This window comes from Corvus moneduloides, chromosome 9, assembly GCF_009650955.1.
Source record: "Corvus moneduloides isolate bCorMon1 chromosome 9, bCorMon1.pri, whole genome shotgun sequence".
NCBI classification, from domain to species: Eukaryota; Metazoa; Chordata; class Aves; order Passeriformes; family Corvidae; genus Corvus; species Corvus moneduloides.
The window spans coordinates 7,102,330-7,114,466 of NC_045484.1; the positions used below are offsets into that span (position 1 = coordinate 7,102,330).

The window sequence follows — 12,137 nt, forward strand, 5'->3', positions numbered from 1 at the left end:
TGAGTATTTTGCAAGCCCAAGTTTGATGACTGCCTCCCTCCAGAAGCAATTTTTCCTCTGCAATTACTCACTTTGGACAGACACGAAAGGATAGGGCAACATGCCCTTGATGGCCTGAGCAGCTAAGAGAGCTGCAGCAGCTTCTGTGTTGTGAAAGCATTGCTCTGAATCCTCTGCACACTGGCGGTTGTCAATCTCCAGGAACACCTTGGTGCTGCAGAGACACAGTAAGAGGGCACAGAAGTCAGTGACAGAAACTTAGGCCGAAGCACTAGGTTAAACTGCAGCAGCCTTTTACATTAATCCTTCTACCCCAACACTGAACCAGGCAGTTGCAATAGTGTTACATTTTCCCATTTAAAAAACAATCTACAGCCCTAGAAAGTCTAGAATGCCCCACATAACTACAAGCAAGAGTTACCAGCACAATAAGGCCAGCGGGAGGCAAAGTGATCCACTCACCCAATAACCTCTTGCTCCAGTTCTCTGTGCTTGCGAACGACCACGAGCGATCGACGGCTCCGTGCTGCTGATTTCTCCCCATAGTATGGAAATACCATGGGGTTCCCCTGGGAGTCCAGCTTAATCCTCAGGTTGGTGTGCAGCAGCGTTCCCAGAGTGCGCAGGAAGCTGCGGACATCCCCCAGCAGCTCGTCAGGGGGCATCAGGACCACGATGATCAGGGTGCCTTCTGCCAGCTTCTCGGCCTTGTCCCCAGCACAGTCCAGGCCGTCCCAGCCGCACTCCTCGCTGTTGCAGCCCTGGTCACAGCGCCCGTCTGCGTAGTGATCTGCACAGTACTTGTCATACCTGCAGTAGTGAGAGGGTTACAGGCAGCACGCAGGACCGACACACTCTGCACAGCATACCTGCAGTCTAGGGGCCCAGGTTTTACACTCTTTGTTGTCATTTGAGGTAAAATAACACTCATAATCAGCATATAAGGAGAATAAATACAACTCCAGGATAAGCTCGCAGCCTGAGAGGGTAAAAATAGGAAGCACAGAACACCTCAAGAACCCATGATTTAATTCTGGAAAAAGTGTAAGAGAACTGCTTATTCTGTTTAGTGAGATATCTAACACCTCCTGCCTCACCAAGGGAGAATCATCACTTCAAAGCTGTAGCATTTGTCACAAATAGCTGAAGAGAAATAAGTGCCACTACAAACAAGCTAGAAAACACATTCAGAGGTAGCAAATACAGCTGGGATTAAAATACAGGTATTGCTGGTATGGAGCCATACCTGTAAAAATTCAGGATAGCAGGTAGTACTATTAAGATCTAGTACAAGGCGAAATGCCTCCTATTTACATTTCCAGGGAAAGCAGGGCACATCCATCAAGCAGGTTAACACATTACCATTGTTCAGGTTATCAACTTAGTGCACGGCACACAAATTCCAAAAAGAGACGAGACGTACACAAAGCAGCAGAAACTCCTTGATGCCAAACTTTCAGCAAGGACAGCAAGAGAAACAATGGAAGAGAAGGGAGCAGCAGGCAGGAGCTATGTTAGTCACACAGAGAAGATGTTCTCAGCATCGAGCCTTACTTGCATGTCCTGCTATTTTGCTGACACTCAAAGTTGTCAAACAGGCACTCGGGCGTGTTGCAGAACTCGTCACACTGTCCATTGAAAAGCATCCAGCAGCGCAGCGAGGAGGAGCAGTTGGCCCAAGGATCCTCCATTGTCAGGGAGCAGTCGCCTCCATCCCACTGGCATGCATGAGTGTTACAGTCTTCATCACAATAGCCATCCCTGGCTTTTTCTGCACACTGGGAATCCAGACATCCTCGCGGCTCTGGGCTGAAAGTTACGGGCTGTTCACAGTGGCTGCCCTGGGTGTGGACAGGGCACTGACAGTAATAGTAAGGAGGCTGAGAATGAGGGTGGCAGCTGCCCCCATTCTGGCAGGGGGCACTGGCACAACCCGGGTTAGTCTGGCATTCCTCTCCCACAGACAGCTTGGGGCAATAGCACCGGGGACCAGAAGATGTTTGGATGCACTGCTCCCCCTTCTTGCATTTCACTTGTCCGCAAGTACTGTGGCTGCTGAACTCACATTTTGCTCCAGAATAACCCTACGGGGTGGAAAAAAAAGGCAAAAGAATCAGTCTTACAAACTTATTCTTCAGTACTCTGAGGACTGGAGGCAAGGTGTCATGGGCAAATCCTTTCTCCTCTGTAACTCCTCTAGCCTCATTGCAGAAGCCATGACTTTCTGGACCTAACCTCATAGATGGAGTAGGAAATCACAAGGCTCTGTTACATTTTGAAAACAGCCTAGAAGAGCCACCAACAAGGGGAACCTTGCAGTAAGCACAGAAAACTGCAAAAAACCAGTTGTAATTTAATGCTAGGTTTAAGACAAAAAAATCAGCTATGATACTTTGAGGCCATACTTTTTTGGGGTAACAACAGGCAGCATCACTCTCCTAGGGCACGTGGAAGCCCTGAGTTTCCCTGCTAAGTAGATGAAGTAAGGGATGCGGGTAAAGAGTGTCCAGTCTTCACCTACAGTGAACCAGTGAGAATCTAGCCAGAGAGCTCTAGAGCTGAGGCAGGCAGTGCAGTGTGAGGACATGGTGCTTACCGGAGGACACTGGCAGATGAAGCCATCGGGCATATTGCTGGCGACAGCGCAGGTACCGCCGTTCTGACAAGGCTTCCGGGGACACACGTCTATCACACTCTCACAGTGACGACCTGAGAGGGAGGGACAGGGACAGGAGAGCAGAGAAATGTGTGTGTGCTCACTCCAAAAAGCCATCACAAAGCGAAACACTCCTATGAATAACCAGCGAGCTGAGCACTTCAGTGAGACTTTTCCCTCCAAAAAGAGAGGGAGCATCTCTTTGTATAGCATGTGGTCTCTACGTAGCTGCCTAAGCAGTGAAAGAGCAAAGCCCAACCCCAGAATCCACAAGGTGTATTTGGAGACAGCTGACCTTGTCTGCCTTTGCAAGAACACACACAACATGGCACAAGACAGAATTTGCTACTGTCACCTCCAAGTCAGCCAGGCAGAGAGGCTGAAAGTCATGTACTACACCAGTTTGGGGGTTCCTAAGACTTTACTTTTTAGGAGATGCTCAATGAGTCCAAGGGCAAATCACACTGTAACATGAATGAACAACCCTCAGGAGCAGATGCACCATGAGTGAACAGGAGAACCAAGCAGAGTCTCTTCAGACTGATCAGCCAGACAGAGGCCTTACTGCACTGACCAGTTTTGCAGCAGCTCCCAGAGTCAAACTGACAGCAGACTTCTAAAAGATGGCGATGACCTAAGCATGACTTGGACCCCCTAGGAAAACATTAATAGAAGTCTCCAGACATGTGCAGCCAAGACTTTGCAGACAGGAGCAGACAGGGCAGGATGGCCCACAGAGTCCTGGCATCCTACCAGTCACAGACCACAGCAAAGCCACCTCATCCTCCCCAGGAAGAAGGGTCAATGTGGAATGTGCAGAAGACAGACAACTAGAGGAGGAAGCAGGCTCCCCCTCTGTGCCTAACATTTCCAGACAGACTTCATGTCAGACACAGCAGCTCTCCCTGCTCCTCCTGGGGTGCAGCAGGCCTGCACTCCCCACACCACAAGTTCCAGCAACCCTTCCATGAGGGTCAGAAGCTACATGAAGCATAATTCATAAAGACAACCTTAACAGACAGGCTTAAAATAAACCCATCTGATGGCCTGCATCAGTGTCCCACCAGCTCCACTTCCCTCATACATCACTCTTTCAGGAACTTCTTTTGGCAGTCTAAGTAATGCATTCAAAAACTATTACATGAATTCTTCAAATTTATGTCTTTGTGATTTCTTTGCATCTGAAACTCACAAATTTAGTGGAAAATCACAGCATCTTTAAATTTTAAGAAAAAATAAGAATAAAAACTGCTGGTAAATCATGCAGGGAAAGTCACTGGTAAGCAGGGAAAGTAAAAGGTTTTAATGGAGGAAAACTGAATGCATAAGAAGTTAAACTGACATGGAAAATGGAAAGCTGAAAGTTAAGACATCTGGAGACTATTAGACCAAACTTAAGCCCAGTGGGAGGCAGAAAGCAGAATAGCAGCAATACTAACAAAGAGGAGATCTAGAGAGAGTGAGACATAAGTCTCACAGTGTGAAATTCTTGCAAAGTTGTGATTCAGAGTTGGATTGTGGAAGGATCACCAAGCTAGGAATGTGCAGCCTGTCTATGCACAGAATACTCCATCCTGACCACGTCACCAAGGAGGAAAGGCAGCAAGGAGTAGAAGAAGAGGCTGAAAGCTAATTATGATACCATGACACTGATTTGTAGAGAAAATGCACATGCTGCTTTGCAAAAGGAAAAGCCATGGAGAAGCTGAAACATGAACTGTTGCACTTTCAATACTAGAAATGTGAAATTATGAAGGAAAGAAAAGTACCACAGGGAAAGAAAAGTCCTGGAAGCCAAGTGTCTCAGGAGATTCCTTTGTCTGAGACAGCTCTGGAAGCCAGATTTCTTAGAAGGTTTAAAAGAAAGGTTTAAAAATTGAGACATGTTGTAGAGAAACAATCAGACATTGTGAAGGGAAGTGACTAGATAACACCACTGCCAGAAAGGGAAAGAACTACCATTTCTCAAGATACTGCTGTGAAATTGGAAGCATGTTTAAGACTACTCACCAGTGAAGGCACTGCGACAGATGCACCTATAATCATTTGTCAGCTGGACACAGTCCAGGCTCCCTCGAGGGTTGCAAGGATTGGAGAGGCACTCGTTGATATCCCCCTCGCAGCGCTCTCCTGCGAAGCCTTGAGGACAGAGGCAGCTGTAGCCCCCGATCTGGTCAATGCACTGCCCTCCATTGAAGCAGCGAGGAGCTCCCGAGTCTGAAATGCAGTCATCAACATTCTCCTCACAGAAACGGCCTGTCAACACAGGAAAAAGTGACAGCTTGAGGATACAGTGCCATGGCTGCCTTTTCCACACTGCTCATCAAGTTTTAAGGCCATGTCACACACAGTCCCTGAAATAAGCAGGTAAAGATCCCAGCTTAATACACTCCATACCCTCTGCAGACAGCCGGCCTCAGAGCAGGCTTAGGGTACATGTGTTTTACATCCAGGCTGTCCTCAATGCTAGGCCATACTGGTACTTAGCAGCTTTCATACTTGACTTAATTTAAGGGCATAATTAAAAACACCAAACCAAACCAAGCCCAAAAAAGATGCACTTAATTTAGCCCTGAGACTGAACAGAGCCCGGGAGCCCTGTGCTGTCCTTGAAAGGCTGTGAGCTGCCATCAGGCCCCGCACTTCAGGCAACCCTGGAACTGGACAAAGAACATTTGTAGCAACAGCATTAAAACAAGCAACAACAAACCAACAGATAAGCAGCTCTGATGAAACACTGATTACTCCAGTGTGGCTTCTGGGGACCTACAGTGAACCCCTGCCATCAGCTAGGGAGTATAATTTCTTCTCCTCCCTGCGGGATTTCCTTTCAAGGGACAAGGTCTGGTGCTGGTTCTGCCCTCACTGCACGGTATAACAGATGCAAGGGGACAGAGAGGGAAAGCTGAGCAAGTAGTTTTGTCTGTTATTACTGTTGTTCCAACCAGAGCAAGTAAAATCATTCACCTAAATATGGAGGATGCTTATACTGGCATCAGTAAAGTATTAATTTCAGACTGGGCCAGGACAAAAGCTTTACTGTCCTAAAAAATTATATCAAATCTTCTCCAATTCCTTTCATTTACAAAAAAAATAAATCTGTCACATCCAAAAAGTAATTAATCTCAACAAAGAAGGACTGAAGGATTAAATGCAGTACACTCAGAACCTCTCAAAGGAGGGTGGGGGATTTAGTAGAATACAGAAATTCTGACAATGCAGATATTGGTACATAAATACACTCTTGGATGTAGAGACCTAAAAAGCAGGTTTGTTTCTGGTTTTGTTTTATTGCACTTTTTTTGCCCTTTTTTTTTTTTTAAATTGAAGAATAATATTAAGAACAATACATGAAGAATTGGTAGTGCAATGATTTACAATGAAATAAACACTTATCCAGAATGGGGAGATGTGCTGAGAGCCACACTAAAGTGAATGAACTGGTAATAAGCATGGGCAGGAGGCAAATATATTATTCTATAATTATACTTATATTTACTTTATGAACCAAGAATTTAGCTCTATCTGACATCTGAAGATTTTGCCTACATTGAGATGACACACTTCAGAAAGAAAAAGTTCAGAGGAATGTAACATTTTTAACTGACTTGAGAAATAAGCTTTAAAAAAGAACATAAAGTGAGAAAGCATTCACTGACGGGTTAAAATGTGAAATCCTGAATATTTTCAAAGGTAGAAGCCAGGTTCATAGGTCAGATATAACAGGGAAGGCTAGGTTTCAAGAAACATGAGAATAAACAGGCTGTGGAACCATGCTTACTGAAAATCACTGACATAAACTATGGACTACTTTTTTTTTTTCTCTAAGGAGCTTTTAATAAAAGAGCTTGAATTTGCTGAAATAGTTTAAGGTAGCCTAGAGTCACTCAACTTCTTTTCCACAAAAGACTCCAGGACAGAGGACAATGAAAGGCAAAAATTTTAAGCAAGTAAAGGACATTGGAAATTATGCAAAAACCAATAAAGTTTCCTATTTATTTCATAGCACCTTAGCCAAAAAGAAACCTTGGAATTACTGTATCAAAACAGATAGGTTTGGGAGAGACCTTAACAGCAATCTCATGCATCCAGATTGCCAAAGACAGATCATACATTCCCAAGGGATCCTGCCACGACCTATTCCTTTAAAAGAAAAAAAATTAAAGGTGGGGGGGGGAAAAGCAGCATTTATTTTTAAAGAGAAAATATGTATCTCAAGGGATTCAGTGTACTTTGGGAACATTCTTCAAAGAACATAATGCGTTCCCTTTAGACTGTGTCTCATGAAACCAGTAGTCAAAGAAGAAAATTCCCTCTTGTAACATTCACTTAATTGCTGAGCTTCATACCCCGAGTTCCTGGTGGGCAGGAGCACTTGAAATGATTGACGAGGTCGATGCACGTCCCTCCATTCTGGCAGGGCTGGAACTGGCACTCATCCACTTCATATTCACAGTTGACACCCTGGTATCCAGCCACACACTGCCAGCAAAGAAATAAGTGTGAATACTCTTCTAACAGATACATTAGCAGACATCTCAGAAAGGCTAACACAGACAGGAGGAGCCCTTCAATGGGGCAGATTAGGACTGCCTTTGTAGCTGAACAACTGCAAGTGATTTCAAGGGCTGCACAGCCAACAGCTTAAGCACACAACTCGACCGTGTGACACTCAACAGCACACTGCAAATTTGAATTCGAGTGATTTGACTGCTGCAAAACAGAGCAGATCAACTCCTGATATCCGCTAGCACTGAAACTGGCTTAGTAGTTTTGGCTTAAGGTTTACACAAAACTCATGCTTTCTCTCTGGGCATGGGCTTCCAAGGTGTTCTACCATTCTGTAAAGCTTAGCAAGGTTGATATACCATGATCTCATGGCCTACACTGCTCTCTGCATCAGCAGTAGGAAACAGAAAGCAGTGGAATGCACTTCCCACCCTGAGAGGGAAGAGATACTTGGCCCATCGAACAGGGAAAATACAATATTCCTTTAATACATTTTACAAATATTTTAATATAAACCACACCTCAGGCAAAAAGACTTTCCAGATAAGAACCCCCTCTCTAGTGACACAAAGAGTTCAAATGCTCATCAACCACAGCTCCTTCCAATCACACCTCTTAATCCAGTCTTAAAAACCTCTCAGGAGCACCATTTCTGCTACAGCCAAATTAAAAATTCCTTCCAGGTGCAGGTTGCTTTTATCCCCTCTTTGAAGGTACTCTACCACTTGCATGTGTTTCTGATTTCTTCTGATTCCTTTGTATCACTATGCCCTAAGTATTTAGGCCTCTTCCTAGCAAGCCCCCAGCATTACCTCGCACTGGTATCCACCCAGGTGATCCCGGCAGGTGGCTCCGTTCTGGCAGGGGCTGGACTCACACTCATCCAGCTGCACCTCGCAGTAACTGCCCGTGTAACCCACCTGGCACTGGCAGTGGTGGGTGTTCCCCACGTTGAGGCAGTGACCAGAGTGCTGGCACAGCTGGTCCACTGGGACTCCTGAAACAAAGTTAAATCAAGTGAGCAAACACATAAAACATGCTTGCTGCCAGTGCTGGTAGCTCAGCCAGGAATGGATAGGGGTACATCCAACAAATTCAAAGGCTGAAACTTAAAAATTGAAAAGTTACTCCTTAAATTACAGTGGATCAGAACCAAAACTGGCTTACAAATGAAGTCATTGCTCTGTCCTCTTTGGATCACTGGATTCAACATTGGCATTAAGTATTTGTACTGCTGTATTACTTTACCACTGGCTGGTGAATACATATGTGAATTACTATTGCTGCCGTACAAAGGTTCAATGTTTGTACTTAGAACGTTCCCAAAATTATGGGAGCTTGACACCTTTCTCCTATGACACTGAACCTGCTTGTCTGGATTTCCTGGACCAAAACGGCATGACACTGTCCATCTGCCTGGGCTACAAGCCATGTTCCTGGACAAAATTCACTCAAAACCCAAATCTTTTACATATACATCATCTGAAGTAGAAAATTACTACTTTGAGGGGCCATGGTATAACCTATAAGGCTAAATAGTGCATGTAGTAATTAGTATTCTCTTCAAAAATACTTATCATGAGTTACAAGATGCCTTTCTTGTACAAGGATGACACATCCAAAACCTAGCTTGTCTGGGATTTAGCAGAAAGGCATGAAGAGCTGATGCGTTTTCCAAAAAGGCAGTCCATGTAAAACAGTACTACTGAAACTCTGAGACCTCATAAAATATTTAATTCTTCCTTTCTGATATGTATTTTACTTGAGAAGTGACCATCATCAAAGCACCTAGAGGCAAAGCTCCCCAGGATGTCCACAGGTGCAGGGGCGAAGGAGATGCATGGGGCAATGTTTTCAGTTAAAGCACAGAGGATGCTGATTTACCTCTCTGTGAAGCTGCCACTTGACACGAGACATTGGGCACGTCACAGTAAGCGCCAGTCCAGCCAGGTGGACAGACACACCGAGTCTGGGCCAGAGTCTGGACACACGTGCCTTTGTTCTTACAGGGAGACTTGCTGCACAGGTCCATAAGTGACTGCAGAGAGAAAAAAAAAAAAAAAAAACCACATGAAATGTGGCAAGTAAGAAACACCACTCAGAGAACAAGTTCAAGATGCAAAAAAACGGACCTCTGTAATACTTATTTCCCTGTGGCACTGGAAACAGTAGGACAGTACTTCCCAAGTCTAAGCCAGGTATGTTACTGACAGTCTCATATGCCTAGGAAAGTGCAAGTGTACAGAGGAGTAAACCCCAGATGGCAGCATTATTTCAAACTTCTCACACTTTACCATAAAGGTGGATCTTTGGCTGACTTAGTTTGAGAAAATCTGGTTTTATCTCAGACTAGCTTTCTACTTCCACATTAGCAGGAGGCTCCCAGCTATTCTCCCTAGCTCCCCCCATCTTCACTGTGTTTTGAGGATGACAGATGTGTTCCACATTTTGATCCATGCTTTTCCTTTCTATCATTAGCTCACCATACCTGCTTTTGGCCCCATTTGCTACAGTATGGTCTCTCTGAGTTTCTGTGCCTTCCGAGATTCAGTTGAAACTCCCAACAGTTTTATGAACTGAAGATGGGCTAAACTATATTGCTTTTCTTGACTCCTCATATAAAAACAGAGTCTAAAACTCAATAAATCATCATATGAAAGTGAAGACCCAAAATAACTCTGTCTGACGTAATACAAACCAACCACTAACCATAATTTCCTTTTTAAGCAATTCACCTGCAAATTAATACTGCTATTTGATTGATTTCAAGCTGACTTGGGGAAGGGTGAGGTTTTTAAAGTGAGTAGCATTGAATTTTGGATGTAAAATGCAATTTCAATTGCAGAAAGTTCTGCTTTTCAGATGCAAACTGTCTCCTCACAAAGATTAAAGTAAAAAAAAAAAAACTGTGCTTTCACAGGCAACCAAAAGGAAACTTGGAATTAAGTTTTATCACATGTAGTTGAGCGTGAAGAAGAAAAAACACTGAGCCTCTTGCTTCTGCATTTGTAATGAGTAGCTGACTGTTTTACATGCAAATTCTAAAACTTATGAATCATTGTCTGATTTTGTGCTGCTGATTTTGTGCTGCTTATTTAGCTTTGCTAATTAGGTCAAGCCAGTTTACCACTAAGACAAGAACTACAGTGTAGCTGTAATCTATAAATCTCCCCAATACAGCTTTGAGTAGTACTTATAAATTTAGAAAGTTCTGGTTCCTTGTATAAAATGGGTAATACATTACAATCAAGCTTCTCTGAACATAAAGCAGACTTTCTGAGAATTCACAACATTTAATTTGGGAAAAGGAACATTAATCCTTTTCTCCAGTAAAAACAAAGCAAACATAACAGAAGAGGAACTACTGAACTTCACAGTACTTCACGATCACTCTCAATGCTAATTCTCCCAATGAGGTCTAAGTGGTGTGCCCAGAATGCATAATTAGGGTAGCAGAAGGGCTGCTTTTTTCTATCACTTCATTACTTTGCATTCACTTCCTCCATTAGCAATACCTAGAAGCAGACCTGACAATTTAATGTCTAGCAACATACTTCTGAAAAGCACCTCCCCCACTGCCACTAAAATGCTTCTTTCCAACACTCACTGCTTTACAAAGACATGTTGGCACGAAAGAGAGCTGCAAAATTCTTACAAAATTGTAGTGTTTTCCAGCAATTTAAGAAATTCATTTTTTTTTTTAAATAGCAGCACTCAAGGCTGCTGGTGAAGGAAGTCAATATAGTGTTTACCATTCCAAAAGTAGAAATGGTCTCAAATAATTCTTGCTGTTTTGATAAGAACAGAATCAAAAGAAAGAACTCTCATTTGAAAAACAGCATTCTGTTTCCACTGTGCTATGCCAAGTTAGAGTTTTTAATAGGTACTAGTCAGTCATTTACAGTATTCAGGGTTTGCAGCTCCTGTGGAAAACTGTAAACTGCCTGAACTTAAGCATGCAAGTACGGCTAGAGATTTTTATTGAGGTTGTGAACAGGACAAGCACGTCATTTACTGCCCCAAAACATTTTCTGGCTTCTCATGAAAAAAAAAAATCTACAATCAACCCTGATTAAAATTTACCTCCCTGTAAAAAATGAACCAGTTAAATCTAAATCCTGCTAATCAGACTGATATTCTGCATTTTGTTTTGTGCTTGTTTGCCGTTTGGGTTTTTGTTGTTTTTTTTTTTTTTTTTAATACAGGACTCTGTCTTCAATCAGGACAATTTTATGCTTTGAATGAAATGCAGCCATTTTCAAGGCTAACAGCTGGTTTTCATTTAAGAAAACTAATCTAGAAAGTTCCAGTGACACCTGCTCTCGTAAATAACCAAACACTTTTCTCCTCCTTGCAAAAAGACAGGAGTTGGAACTAGATGATTTTTACAGTCTCTTCCAGCCCATTCTATGATTTCCAGTTTTGAACAGGGGCACCTAATGGGCAACCACCCCTTACCAGGACTGAAGGAAAGGAGCTCAGCCACGTTTGGCACCTCACACCTCTCCCAGTCAGCTTTGCTGCTGGACAGCTCAAACAGCAAAGCCCTGGGCAAAAGAGGCCACAAGAAGTCACCCACCTTGCAGTTCTTGCCAGTGTAGCCCAAGGGACATATACACCTGTATGTGCCCAGACTGTCCACACAGGTGCCCCTGTTCAGGCAAGGATGAGAGTCACACTCATTGATTTCTGTGAGGCAGAAGGGTCCCGTAAACCCCAAGGGACACTGGCAGGTGAAGGAATTGATTCCATCCACACAAGTGCCTCCATTGAAACAGGAGCTGCAAGAGAGGGGGAAGAAAGGTAAGCTGAGACAAAATGCAATTAGCTCACAGACAAAACAGCACATAAACCCGACTGAAATAAGGGAGAAAAGCAGGTGACAAGATCTTCCGATCACCGCTAACTTCTTGCTGATGAAGCATAAATCAGAAAACAGCAATCCTAGGGGATTCCAGCTCACCCTCCAGCT

At 43.7% G+C, this 12,137-nt stretch overlaps 1 protein-coding gene across 2 annotated transcripts in view; it reads right to left on the reverse strand.

Annotated features, from left to right (window-relative positions):
• Positions 1 to 12,137, reverse strand: part of NOTCH2 (notch receptor 2) — an 83,124-nt gene that overhangs the window by 12,903 nt on the left and 58,084 nt on the right. For both annotated transcript variants that reach the window (XM_032117201.1, XM_032117202.1), the window contains exons 18-26: positions 11,745 to 11,946; positions 9,050 to 9,203; positions 7,978 to 8,162; positions 7,006 to 7,138; positions 4,667 to 4,912; positions 2,597 to 2,709; positions 1,555 to 2,084; positions 463 to 810; positions 72 to 214 (exon numbers count right to left, since the gene is read on the reverse strand). In XM_032117201.1, the coding sequence (XP_031973092.1) occupies positions 72 to 214; positions 463 to 810; positions 1,555 to 2,084; positions 2,597 to 2,709; positions 4,667 to 4,912; positions 7,006 to 7,138; positions 7,978 to 8,162; positions 9,050 to 9,203; positions 11,745 to 11,946 (2,054 nt within the window). The remainder of the gene's footprint in view (positions 1 to 71; positions 215 to 462; positions 811 to 1,554; positions 2,085 to 2,596; positions 2,710 to 4,666; positions 4,913 to 7,005; positions 7,139 to 7,977; positions 8,163 to 9,049; positions 9,204 to 11,744; positions 11,947 to 12,137) is intronic.